Source organism: Chroicocephalus ridibundus, chromosome 5, assembly GCF_963924245.1.
Source record: "Chroicocephalus ridibundus chromosome 5, bChrRid1.1, whole genome shotgun sequence".
Lineage (NCBI taxonomy): Eukaryota > Metazoa > Chordata > Aves > Charadriiformes > Laridae > Chroicocephalus > Chroicocephalus ridibundus.
In genome coordinates this window covers 51,446,901-51,461,389 of record NC_086288.1, presented here as the reverse complement: position 1 = coordinate 51,461,389, position 14,489 = coordinate 51,446,901, and the positions used below count along the sequence as shown (strand labels likewise).

At 49.5% G+C, this 14,489-nt stretch overlaps 1 protein-coding gene across 1 annotated transcript in view; it reads right to left on the bottom strand.

The window, feature by feature from the left end:
- Positions 1–13,501, bottom strand: part of NAT8L (N-acetyltransferase 8 like) — a 29,120-nt gene extending 15,619 nt beyond the window's left edge. The window contains exons 1-2 of the mRNA XM_063335836.1: positions 13,135–13,501; positions 11,516–11,680 (exon numbers count right to left, since the gene is read on the bottom strand). Of these exons, the coding sequence (XP_063191906.1) occupies positions 11,516–11,680; positions 13,135–13,468 (499 nt within the window). The 5' untranslated portion in view covers positions 13,469–13,501. The remainder of the gene's footprint in view (positions 1–11,515; positions 11,681–13,134) is intronic.
- Between the last annotated feature and the right edge of the window lie 988 nt (positions 13,502–14,489).

The window sequence follows — 14,489 nt, the reverse complement described above, 5'->3', positions numbered from 1 at the left end:
CTGGCCAAAAAGTCCCTACAAAAACCTAATCCAGTTATTCTCAGATCTCCTGTGATGACCCTCTATCAACGTCTTGCATCCTACATCCACGAGTGGGGTTCCTTTGAGTCCCAGCCTCAATACCAGGCAATGAGAGCCAGGGGGTTGAAAGAAATTTGCAAAATAAATCAACGGAGTGAGCACGTGACAGGCCGACTCTCACTCGGCTGGGGAGACACGTGGGAAATGAAGGGCAGTCTGCCGAGGGCTTGTGAAAGCAGACACTTTCGTGCCCTGTACTATCAGCCTGTGGCACGCTCGTTCACCAAGTACCTACAGAAAGGGGATCAACTTACAAATATGAACAGCACCTACAGCAACCAGAGCCAGGAGAGATGCAAATCCACACGAATCTGGCTAGAAATGCAGTATTTTGAGGATCCATTGGATTTTCTCAGCTACGAAGGCAACACTAAATAACGCTAAACCCCCATACACAACGCTGAGACAGGGCAGAAAGAACATAATTATGAGCAGGTTCACGGCTGCAACAACCCCTCCTTCCGATGCACCAGTTTTCCCTAAAACATCACAAATTCATCTTGCAGGCAGCTAGAGCACACACATAGCAAACTCGATGGTTTACTCCATCACTGCATTTCCCATTTACGTCACAAGTCTCCTGCAAATATCAAAAGAGCATTTGGGCCTGTACTGACAGATGCCCCATAGCATTCGCTAAACTCCCAATAAGAGACACGGGATGGATTTAAGCCCATGATTAAGTTAAAGCAAATGCTCCACTGAATCTTTAAGTCAAACTGTCCCAGAATTCAGTCTCAGTGAATGTGGGGAGTGTTTTTGTGAGGGGTTTTTTTTTTTTTTAGAATGTCACTGAAATCCTCTTTAGCTGTTTGAGTTATCCATGAAATGTTCCCACTTCTCAAGAATCCTTGCAGATGCTTTGATGCTTTTCAGACTACTGATGGCTCAAAAGAAGCCCCGTAAAACCTGATGATGGCTTATTCCCAAATGAAAATCGCTGCCCGAGAGGCACAGCTTGATGTTATCCTCTGAACATTTGCAGGTTCTGAAATCACAGCAGATGTATATTTTCATAGCCATTAAGTGAATCTAATTGACTTCACAGACAGCAAAAGCTTGAAAAGGTGTTTTACAAATACCCCTTTTAAACAGTTTGGATTTTTAAGAAATATCTCATTAGCATTCCTTTCATACAGTAACTTCCCCCCCCTTTTCTAAGAAATCCCACCACTAACGATGTAATTCCAATAACAAGGACTTTACCAAGACTCTCACTGCTGTTAAGTGGAGTATCTGCCATGCTTTTATTGCTCTGTCTCTAACTAACCATCATCCAAAATTGCTTAGCACTTACAAATGGCAGGTGCTCCAAACCGGGCTATTTTCAAAAGCTTCTCTTTGCAGTTCTACTATTTAACATTATTTTAAATTGAAAGATTACAGATTTAGGTCTTCCCTGGATTCCCACTAGAAGTGTTACACAGTGTTTCTGATGCTGTTATCTCGTTCCAGGGAGGATGAACAGATTTGGCACCTCCAAAAAAAGAACAAAAAGCCCTGATCTCAGCAAATGAAAATTTTTTGCTGTACTCTGACTGTAATAATGATTTCATACATCCTATTAAAATGGGAAGAATGGGGTTTATAGGAAAAATCATAGTGGAAAAGATCAATAGGCTGTGCCCAGACCCATCTGGGAGCGATGCAGGTCAGATGGTTTAAAGAAGGTGTAAGAAATCCTGTTGTTGGCAGCTCATTTGCCTTTAGGCAAAATGTTCTCTCCCCATCATCACCAACACGTGGGTTTGTGCACTGACACACTCTGTTTTCAGCTTAGCAGACACAATATCCTCATGCTGCTGACTTCTATTTATTTTCTCATCTTTGTTATTCTGAGTATTCTACCAACAAAAATAAATACTTGGGCTCACCATGCAAAATATCTGAACGACAAACTCAGGAGGAAAAGAAAGTACTTGTAGAATGAAATTGAGCAAAGGGACATACATTTAAAAGCATAATGGGAGGAAGGGGAAGATCAGAGAGATACAGAGAGGGACGCTGGGTGGGGGACCACCACGCTTGGGAAATGCCAGACGTGATGAATGAAGCAAGAACCAGACCAGACAAACCCACCGGAGAATTGGGAGGGACAAGAGAACCAAGCAGAATTCAAAGGAGAAAAAAATGCAAATATTGCAATTTGATACAAGGCTGGAAAAGTGGGATACAGAACTGTTGTGGCAGGGGAAAGACGCAGGGGGCGGAAATGGAAAAAAAATAAATTCAAGGAACCACTATTGGTCCCCAATAGTAGATGTTATTATCCGATAGCTGTTGAAATGAGTGTTGTATGTGAGGTGCACTGAGGCGCCATTCATGGCTGGACAGCTGGTCCATCACCCCCCATTTCAATTAGCAGCGTCAGCGCGGAGACCAAGAGCTGCGACTGTAAAAAGCAAATAAGCTCGCATCTCTGATGCTGGTTTCCAAGTCAGGATTCAAGCACACTGGCAAGAGAGAGTAGGAGCAGCTTGTATAGCAATTACTGGTGATCGAGGATAAATCTAGGCAAGTAGCTTACTTAAAAAATGCAGTTTTGCCAATTCAAAACAATTTACACGCTTGTCCTGAATTCACCAAAGATCTGGGAAGGAAAACGCGGGCAAAAGCCAGGCTGGCACCAATCCTGCGCACGGCTCATCCCCCAGCACTGCTGGCAGAGACACCTACGCACACATCGGTCCTCCCCGGGGTCACAGGGGATGTCCCAGCTGCCGGGACCTGGGAGATGGTTCCCCTCGACACCACCTCTGGTATAAAATGCCTAAATATATAACTTAAACAGAGCCTGGGATCCAGGTGGTCCCAGCGCTGGCTCAGTATAGATTTAATAGTACCATGCAAAGAAGAAAAGAGGGACCTGCCTGGCAGGTGGCAAACATTAATTGTAACATGACTCTACCATATTCTGCATTTTTTAAATATATACTTGGGTCTGACCTTTGCTTCTTAACGAAGCCTGTAACAGAACCCATGATTTCGTTTCAGGCTTGAAAATGTATTACATCCACCACTAATACATATGTTTGCTTCTTAACAGTGAAAAAACAGAGAGGGAGTAGTAAACCAGCTTAATTTGGACGAAAACTACCCTTCCCTTTTATTTTCCACTTCCTGAACTGAAAAATCATTTTCTCATAAAACCTCTGGTATCCAGTTTTGCCACTTGGATAAACCCTAGAAGCAGCACGTGAATTTTAAGTGACAAATATTACTTGCAAGTTATCATTTCAAGCAGTAAATGCTAACATGCGACTAACGCATTGTATTTTTCTATTAGTGTTTACACTGTTGTAAATCCAATTTTAAATAGCAATATCTCACACGGCCACTTAAAAATACACCTGTAATACATGTTTCCTGTTAACTAATTCCGCAAAGTCTCCTTTTGCTCACAGGATCCCATTTTAAAGCAGAAACCCAGCTTGGCACTAAACCATGGGAGTCCCAGGTCCAAATTTTAGAATTATCCTGTAAGAAATGACATTTCCAGTTCTTCAAAGAAACACCTGTCAAAGAGTTAGAGAGGACAATAAATGATACCATATATGCTTTCATGAATACTTAATTGATTGCCGGGGTCCAACGGGTCAATAGACGACTTAAAAGAACGGCTCAAAGCCAACTGTAACAGATACCACAACTTGTACCTGTCTCTAACCAGACCACTATGAACTAATTTTTGATGCACCCTTAATAAAAGGCACGAGGGCTGCTTGGTGATTCTGCTTGGCTCTTAGCAAAAGAAAAACCCACCCAAACCAACCAAACAAAAAAATCCCCCAAACCCCTTTCTTATTTGATTACAAGTAATAGATTTATGAATAGAAACTAGGTAAGACACGCTGGTATCTTTGGATTCCCTTTAAGACTGCTTTCATTAGCCACCTGTCAGGAAAAAAAAAGATTCCTCAGCTTCCTGCGGGGAGGGGGGGGGAATAAAAGGGAAAAAAAAAATATCTAAAAATATACTTTGAAGCTCCCTGTTTTGCTGATGCGGAAAGCAACAACAAAGGCCCATGCATCCCTCGGCTCCGTGCAGAACCAGATACTGCCAAAACACTCTGCAAAGTCTCTCTTTTTGCTTTAGTCTGGAAGGGAGCAGCATCAAACACGCGATTATTTGTAACGGATCTCCAGCACTGCGTTACCAAAATAAAAGCGCACGCTCTGCAATCCTGATAAACAACTCCTCGAGCTCCCGGAGCCCACCAGGGGCTCCCGGCTGCTCCGAGCCCTGCCAGCCATTCCCATCCCAGGTAATTAAATACAACCTGCCTGAATAAAGATGTGAGCCCACCAAAGGAACATGCAATTTTCAGAAATCCGCTCTGAAATTTGGAAACCTTTTGAATGGACAGTCTTCTTGAAAAACCAGGCCATGCATTCAAGCTTTTACGCTGAAAACCGCTTTTTCGATATATTTAGAGGACTTAAGATAGAGAGCAATACTGACCGATAATTTCTGAAGTATTGGGGCCGCTGGTTGCACACAGTGGGAGAAACCAACGTGACCACAGATGCTCCTGAATAATCCTAAGAGGCTAAATATAATACTAAACATAATATAATAATGGGCTTGGGAATAAGATTTTTCAGTTCATGTTCCTCCCTCCAAAATTCAGTGTCAAGAGGGGCTCAAAGCTTTGTACTTTTAAAACCCTTGACACTAGTTAAACACCTGACATGGAGCCTAAATTTAGGCTATTATGAAAATCTAAACCTGAATGACTCCTGGGTAATTGTTTTAAATCTTGGCCATTCATAAGAAAGCGAGAGAGAAGGAATAGCAACTAAAAAACCTTTATAAGAGTAATTAGTTTGCATTTAAACTCGTGGAGAAAATTCTGCAGTCCTTTTTAGGTTTATTCACTAAGACATTCGTGAGAAATTGCACACAACCACGGCAGAAAACATCCAACACCAGAGAAAACGCTAAAAAAAAAAAATTACTCAGAGACAGAAAACACCCAGAATGCCTCCCATTCCTGCCCTCTTCACGTTCATAAGTCCCGGCATGGCTTGTGTTTGACAGTCTTGAGAAGTTAACTGTGCCTAAAAAACTACTGATCTTCAATTTACACAACTTATTACTTCTTGTATTGAAGATTAATGAACAGCACTTGCATGTACCGGGGTTTTTAAATATCTGCAGGCACAGCTTACGTTTGGAAGCATCGTATCCACACAGTCATGGCGACAACTTAAATACCGCTGCACTAACTGACAGTCATGGCAATTAGGGACTACCTTTACAGAGAATTTTTGAATGCATGGAGGAAAAAAAAAATAGGTTATACTGCTCTGCAAAGTTTACTATCAAATTTGTTTTCATCTAATTGTGACATGGGACCGTGCCAAAGCTCATGGATCTGAAGTGAGAGCTTTTTTTGTCTTATGGAAACACACGTTGGGTTTGTACATATGTTCCTGCTCCAGGAATACATAAATAGGGAGGGGGGAAGGCTGCAGCCACTTGCCCATGAACGTGCTTATCCCATTTGTGTGCATGGCACAGCCCTGAGTCCCCCAGGCTGCTCCGCTTTCAGACAATTTCAGCTTTCCTGCGTGCCAACCCTTGGCTGACAGCACTGCTCTTCTACTTGGCACGATCTGAACCCCCTAAAAGTGGAAATAACTCTGAAGAATGATGGGTTTGTGGGGCAGAAAGACCTTGCAGGCCACTGAGCGGGTGTTTCAGTCCATTACTAATGCTGGACAAAGCACCTCTCTCACATTTGGTAACATGTGGGGGTTGGAACTAGATGATCTTTAAGGTCCTTTCCAACCTAAACCATTCTATGATTCCATGAGTTTGTTCTCCTGTCGGTTCCCAACTAGGCTCAAGACAGACATGGAGATGAGAAATGCCAAACCAGGCAGTTCCAGCACCACAAAGTTGTAGAAACCCAAAAGCAACACTGAGAATTGCTAAGCATCAGCATCATCCCTGACCGCCCCTCTCGCAGGAGGCCAGCCTCAGAAATACTTTCAGACGTAATACCTCCCACTATAAAATATATTAAAGGTCTCTAACCCTAATCCTGTAGGACCTCTCTGATGTGCAGATCGCGTCCCTTGAAGCACCTTCACTGAATTGCAGGGAGATGCCAGCACGTGAAACACCCACGGGACAGACCCTCCGCCGCCTGAGGAGGAGACCTGACCACAGTTCCCAGCAGTGGTGGGGAGCAGAGCTGGGAAACGCCGAGGCAGAGATAAGGACACAGCCTCTCCCCTAGGCTTTCCAGCTCCGAGCCCCACGCTGGGCTCCTCAAGGCCGCCATGTGATGCGTGAGGAGAGGCACGCGTGAAAATCCCAATACAGGACAGCCAGCTCAGGGGTTTGGCAGATACATGAGGTCAGGGAGCTACATAAGCCAGGAAGAAATGCTGAAGATAGGGATGCTTCAGATTCCAGCTGCCTCTTCGGGCACCACTAGCGGGGCAGGGCTCTCGGAAAACACATTCCTCCACGGGGAAGCAGCAGCCTGAGCCCTCTCCCAGCATCAGGTAACTAAGCCCTTTCTTTGCAAAGCAAGAGCTGCTCTATTCTTTCCAAACAATGTTATCAGCGGGCAGCGGAGCTCCTGCTTATCTGGCAGCTTAAGCACTACCCAGAATGTGGATGAACTGGGCTGAGGACCACCCCTCTGCCCAGGGGCTCTGTGGTGGTGAGAAATCTCCCTCATCTCCGGCTTGCAAAGGGTCCGCAGAGCAACTGCAGCTCCCAGGCTGAGGACCTCTTCCTAAGGCGGCTGCTGTTATTTTCCCCGCAGTCCCCACACCAGCCCAGCACCCCAAAACTCGCTGCTGCTCACCCCCAGAGGCACCCCCTGAGCGGGGTCAGCAGGAACCACACCATTTCACATCCAGCTGCTCACCTCGCAAACACCTGGGTTCAACTCCATCCCTCTGGTATCAAACCCACAGCGAATGGGATGAATCCAAGAGCACAATTAAAATACTTGCTTGTTAGCCACACAAACATCTCACTGAAGGTGAGGAATGCCTCAAAAGAACGAGCAGCAAACAGGATCTCACCTCCTCACAATCTAATTCTAGCCCCATCCCAACTGGTGCCCTTCTGTAGAGGGATGTGATCCTAAAACCTCTGCCAGCAAGGTCTTCATCTGCACCCTCACGTACCGGGAGACAAAGGGCAGTGGGACAGGGAGGCTCTGCTCACTGCTGGAGAGAGGCAGGAGAACAGACACGCACGTCCCCTCCCAGCACAAGGCAACCAGAAGCACCCTCCTGCACAAAGCTCAAGAGCCGCAGACGTGCAGCCACTGCTGAAAACCACAGCTCTCAGCGTGGCGTGTTTAATGTGACCCGACACCTCCTGCAGCAACCACTCCGGCTTCATCTGCTGCGTTACGCAAGGCAGATGCCCTCAAGACTCCACCAGGTCCCGCAGCCGCAGCTCTCCAGGTTGCCCATCCGTGCTGTCTGTTCATCCTGCCCTGCGGCACTGGGCATTGCAATGCAGCCACCCAGCTCACCACTGGTACCCAAAACCACTGGCAAAGGCCAGCTCCCACCACCACGAGGTCTTTGCACCACCACGACATGTATGCACACCCCTTTGCAGACACTGCCAGGACAGCCAGCAGCAGGAGATAACACTTTAAACCACCCCAGAAAGACGTGCTAGCTCGTCAGCCAAAGCCCCAGCCCTGCTCGTTTCGGAGTGCGGCAATTTTGCATTGGAGGCAAGGAGTCCTGGTTTCCATCAGGTCTCCAGCAGAGACCTCAGCCTTGCAAGAATCTCTCTAACACACCAACCGCCGCATAAAATACACAACGCAACCGACCGGGACAGAAGCTTGAAGAGACACTGTAAAATTGATTAGTCGTCAAAATCATCAGACCATAAAAGAAGCTCCAGCTGTGCTCATCTTATTTGCGTAGAGAAATGCAGGAGGCAGGGCTCTATTTAAAATTAATTCCTTGGGTTTTTCTTTTTTTTGTTTGTTTTTTTGTTTACTAGAGCCGAAGTTACTCTGGTTGACAATTAAGCCCATTATCCAACTCCTTTCTTTTCCGCCACCCCCGTGCCTTTTTTCATAGCCTATGAAAAAGAAAAAAGTAAAAAAAAAAAAAAAAAAAAGGAAAATTCCAATATGTGCTATTTTAAAATGAAAAACGCAAGTTTACAAAGAGCTCAGGAAGGCGTCTGAACCATTCAACCTCATGTTTTAAGACCCCAGCACCGGGGTCTCAACACAAACAATTCCTTTCAAATCAACAGCAATTTCAAGTCACCCTGCTGTGTACGAGCTCGAAGTCAAGTGCTGGCCCAAATGTTCTGCCAGATCCTTGGCGTAAGTGTAGGAAGGCAAGAGAAAACAAAGATTTAAATTTTGGCTAGTGTACTTCTGCAAAATCACTGTCAGCACATATTTTTCAGTTCATACAAAACCCAGCAGAGGAAATTTAAAACAATAACTAACTTGGAGGCAAGCGGTTCAGAAAAGCGGCAGAAGAAAAACCATAATACGATGTAACCCATGGGACTGTTCAATGCTAATCGCCAAGCTGGGTGCTTACGACATCCCATCGCAGACCCGGTCCTTTTGGCTCAGTTTTAAAACCGACCCACAGTTTTTGCAGGTGCTTTGGCAAAGCTACCAAGAATGATCTGTTTCCGTAGTTAAATTACTCCCTCACTGTAGACACCTGCCCTACGAGAGGCCATTTGCTGTAGATGCTCTGTACGATGGTACCCCAGCCCCGGGTACCATAAGGAACCCACTGCAAGCAACTTTTTCGTGCCTGGGTACCACCGATGCCAAGAGCAAAACCTCAGTGAAGCCGCCAGCCACATCATGATGCAAAGGTCGTGGTTCTACCTTTGCGTTCGTCACCCTAAGAAACAACAATTTATAAACCCACCACAGAAGTGCTCCCCTCCCCTATTTTCCACGCTGGAAATTCAAGCGGGTAAACAAGGATTTCCCCAAAGAAGGAGCGAGAAGGTGCCTGGCCATACTCCTAGCTAAAGCCAGGCCAACCTTCACGTATATCAGGTTGGGTTTTTTTGACTTGTCTAGTTGAGCTCTGGCCATCTCCAGCCTCTCTGGGCCCCTGCACCTGGTTGCCCTGGCTGTGACCATTTCTTTCCACCTCACTGAGAAAGCTTTCACTAACATCTAAGCTGGAGCAATACGCAGGAGAATAAGCCCTTCTCATTCCCACTGCAATCATTTCTGCCTGCGTGCTAATTTGTAAACTAGCCGAATAAAAGACAAACTTGGGGCTGGAAGCTGTTTTATTGTCATTTTTCTGTCCTTTGGGTGTGATGGGCAACGCCGACGTGGCACATCACTGCCTTTCTCCGGACAGTCAGACAGACAACGCAGTTCAGACAGACACCCTCCAAAGTGCACAAATCTCCAGAGTTTTTCCAAGACGACTGTATTTATACTGCTCTTACAGGGAAGATATCCAGCAATTGTATTTTTGGGGGGAAACAGGAGCAAAACACTGGATTCATGCCTCGTGCGCAGCTACACCAAATAGCACCATGCGGCTCCATGGCACATGGAGAGGCATCACTGGTGGTGCCAGCCCCAACCCGTGGATGCCCTTCTCCTCCCCAGCCCCCGAAGCCTCTTTGGTCTTCACCTAGTTACAACTCCAGCCAACTTGCTTAACACCACTATCATCAAGAACCTTTAGCAAGCAGCGATGATCCCATAAATCTGCTTTTTATGGCATGGCAGAAGCCTAATTACACATGATTAAATTCTGTCAAAAATTAAAGCCCACACACTTGCTCTAAAATTGAAATCAGCCCTTCTAGGTACCAAACAAAAGCCATGCTAAGGTTTCAAAGACGTGTTGGCAACACAGCTGAGCCGGATTACATTCCTGACCCTAAACAAATCGAGGGCATTCCTTGCAGTCCCTTTCCTTTATTTTCTATATATGCTAGTGTTATAAATACAAGCACTTATACCATGCCCTGAATCGTGACCGTACAAGTCCCAAGCATTAATGAGCGATGCAGCTCAAACACGTATTAACTCCATATGACATGTTCTTATTCTCCTGGCGTCCCCTCCTACTTTTTCCAACATAATACGTTGTTAAACCTCAGTACAGAGGTTCAGAAATGTTCTGCTACGAGCCCTTTTATTTTTGTGACACCACCTTTCATGAAGATTGAGCTTTTCAGTACAAGTCACGCGTCACTTATTTTTTACAAAAACAAGCACCGTAAATGAAACACAACCTGCGTGCAAGACGGGACAAGATCTCTGCAAGATGCACACTGTGACGGGAAATGACATCTAAAGCAAGCGCATTTAAGATATTTGTGGATTTTTATTACAGGAGGAGCATAATATTAGAAAAATGTAATATTGCACATCAGAAGTGAAGGAAAGGGAAGTTTGTGGCTATGGTACTTCCTATGAGTCCTCTAAAAGTGCCCAGAAAGAGGTTTGTCACACCTGGGGAACAGCAATGATACAGCGAAAACATGGTCATGCAGAAAAACAACAGAGCAGATACTCCGAGACGATGGAAATAGCTACGGTGGGTTACCACCATTGCCTTTGCTCTCCCAGCTCACCACTAGCACTGTGCAACCACCAAAAGCAAACCTCAAACCCCAAATGATCTCCTAGACATCCCCTTGCTGTGCTCCTCAACATGGATGCACACCTACAGAAAGGGAAATAGCACCTTCCCTGCCTGAACAAGTTCTGAAGGGACTTTGGTTTTTTTTTTTAATAATCACCTAGGAGATCCTTTACAGGTTAACAAGCAAATATTACTGTTAGATACTGTATTTTTAATTATATGCATATACGTAACAAATGGATGAACGCATATTATGTCAAATGCAGCAGCATCCCTTTACATACCTGATCTGCGCCTCTTCCAAAACACTTGCATTAAGGAAGGTTCTTCTTGAATAACATGGGAAAACGGGCATAATAACTAAAACTGATTCCTCTATGCTTTTGGGCTAAAAGGGCTTTCATCTCCCCCTCCTCCTGCTCTCAGAGCTAATACCAAGCACAAGGAGCAAAGAAAAGCCCAAGAAGCAAGGGCTGGGGTGGACCTGCCAGCAGTAAATAACAGCATCATCCACCCTCGGTGCTCCCGAGCACGCAGGTCCAGGTCCCCGGACTGCCGCAGGACTCAGGGGCACTGCGCTCGGGGGGTTGATGGAGGCTGCCTTGGATGACTAGACATCTTGGGGGGGGAAGGAAAAAAAAAAAAAAAATGCAAAACCCAACCCAATCCAACCCCAGAGATGGCTTTGTGCCTGGTATGGCTCAAGAGCTGCATTCTGGTGACTTTTGAGTTTGCTCAGTGCTGCTGACAGGAGGAAAAGGCGCCAGCAGCAGGGAGCAGCCATGTTCCCCGAGCAGGGCTGGGGGAAGGCTCCCTCCGGGGAATTCATACTCACCTGGCGGTTTCATGTAATATTGCTCAATATCGGACATGTCCGTATGCAGCGCACAATCGAGATAGTGGAGGATAACTTTTCTACTGAAGTAGTACCTCATGCCCATCAGAAAGATGGGCAAACAGCAGGTCAGCAGGAAGGACTTGGTCACAACAAAGCATATTACTATGGAGATAAGGAAGAGAAATAAACGATACCTGTCAGAAAAGAGAATTTAGTGTTGATTTCGGAATACAAACTCATTATTTAAAAACAAAAAAACCCAAACAAACAAGCACAGACAAAATACACATTTTCAGTACACACACAATTCACGCTCTCGAGATTATCGTGTTAAGTGACGGCGATATGCCGAGATAACCCACGAGAAGTTTATGGGGTGCCTGGAGAGAGCCGGTGGGGATGATGCTGCCATGCCATGAAAAGGTCACACCAAACCCCCCCCGGAGAGGGGCTGGTGGGGACACCTGGGGCCAGGCACATCCCAGGCCCTGCTTTGTTTTCCCCAGCAAGGCCAAAACGCGTCCAGGGCGGAAAAGCCACGCTGCGGGCACGCCGCTCCGCAGCCATGTGTTTGTCACTGCGGCATTACTATTTCCATCACGGGAAGCACCGACTCCCGGGGAAGACACCCTGCCCGCCTCGATGCTGCTGAAGACCTGGGGGGCTCCTTGCGGACACCCCCAAGACGGCGGCTCCCCCCGGCATGGAGACCACTGGCTGAGACCCCCTGTGCCCCAAATGCCTGCTGGGGGCGTCCCTCTCCAGCACAGGGCCCCCCTGGCTGAGAGTATAGGGGCACAACCTGCCTGCAACCACCAAGGGCATGAGAAACCAGCCCAAAGCTTGCTCAGGGTGGGGGGCACACATTATTAATCATGTGATTCCTGCTTCCATGCAATTATTTACGGGGGGGAGGGGGGCACGTTATTATTCGCACCGGGGCGGGGGAGGGGGGGGAGCACCTTGCAGGCGCTATTTTGGGCATGCAGCTCTGGGAGGTGAGACCCCCAGCCTCGGCCCTGCTGCAGGGGTTCCCCCCATCCCCACACCGGGGTGTGTGTGTGGGGGGTGGTGTTAAAGGGGGGGCCGCTCCGCTGGCGGGCCCGGCCGTCTCCAAGCAACGCCGGTACGCGGCAGCCCCCCCCCCCCCCCCCCGGCTTGTGCTGCGCGGGGGCGGTGCGGTGCGCGGTGCGGTGCAAGGCGCGCACCGCTCCCCTTCACCGCACCACCACCCCCCACCCCAGGCCCGGAATAACTCGAAGGACGGCTCTACCCTCACCCCCGCGCAACCTACGCGGCGACACCCCCCCCCCCCCCTTCCGCCCACACCGCTCCCCTCCCTTAAAACCCGCGCAGGGTCGCGCATCCCCCAGACGCTCAAGGCTCTTCTCCCCCCGCCCCCCCATCCCCACCGGAGCCCGCCTGTCCCCGCCGCAGCGCTGCGGCTCCGCGGCCGCCCCGCACCGCCGCAGCGCGCCCGGGCCGGCGGGTCCCCGGCTCCTCCCGCCTCTCTGACCGTAAAGACCCACGGCGGCGGCGGGGATAAAGGTGGTGTGGGAAAAAAAAAACAACCCCGCGACCCCCTTCCCCCCCCCAAAAAGGGAGCAGATACTCACCCGCCAGCAGCCCGTAGAGCAGCTGAGTGAGGGGCTGCTGCTTCAGCCCCCTGAACGCCGTGTTGGGGATCCGCTCCATGATACCCTCGTAAAATATGCGGCGCACCACCTCCTGCTCGGAGGGGTGGAATTCGCGGATATAGACATTGTCGCGCCGGGGGTCCTCTTTTGGGGAGCCGAGGGGGGGCGGGGGGGAGGAAGGGGAGCCCGCCAAAGAGGGCCACATCTGGGAGGAAGAAACAATGATCGTGTCTTTTTTGGATCCCGGGATTGACTCATGATCTTCCGCCACGATCTTGGTCTCACAAACCATCTTGGGAGACAGACAATGCATGCAACCTGGCCGCGGGGAGGGGGGCGGAGGAGAAAAACGGGAGGGGGGGGATATGTAAAAAAAAAAAAAAAAAAAAAAAAAAATTAAAAAATAAAATTAAAAAAAAGGGGGGGGGAGGGGGAAGGAGCGGGGCGCGGAGCAGGGACGGAGACCCGCCAGGCAGCGGCGGCGGCGGCTGCGCGGGTCGCGGAACGACGCGGCCGGGCGGGAGGGGAGAAAGGAGCTCCGCTGCATTTTGGAGAGGCATTTATAGGGCGGGGGGGGCCGCCGGTCCCCGGGGTCCTAGCGCCCCCCGCATTGGCTGCGAGGGGTCGCCATGTGATCGGGGGGGCGGGACGCCTTCTCTCTCTCTCCCTCTCCCCCCCCATATCTCTGCACCGCCCCTTGCAAATTACTACGGCGCGTCCCTTACGCGGGGCTGCGCGGGGGGCGGTGGCGGCGACCCGGCCTCCGCCTCCCGGGGGCTCGCACATCTCTACCCGCACACACCGCTGCATGGCCGGGGGGGGGAGGGAGCGGACGTATTTATTTATTTACAGCGAAAGCATCTCACGCCTGGCAGCTTTCTGGAACAGTCGGTGCGGAAGGCTGCGGGGATCGGGGTGGGGGGGGGCTCGGCGTGGCTCGTACCGTACCGCACCGCACCGCACCGCGTCCCGGCGGGCTGCGGCGTGGGCTGCTCCGCGGTGAGTCATTCACCGCCGCGGCGCGTCCCTGCGCAGCCCCAGCGCGGCGCTCCGCGGGGCGCGGAGGGGCGGCCGTCCCGTCCGGCCACCCTGCGCGGGAACGCACTGCAGCGGGGAGTGGGGGGTACAGCCGCACTGCCCCCAGCGCCTCCCGAGTCCCAAGTAAATTCCCACACACACACTCCGCATCTCACACCCCCGCTCCGCATCCCGTGCCCCCCGTCCCCGGTCGTTAACTTTTCCGCTGCGCGGTGCGGAGAGCGCAGCCGGCCCCGCCGCCTCCGCGGGGCGGAGAGAGGAGGCGGGAGGGGGGATGCGCAGGGAGGAGGACGGGC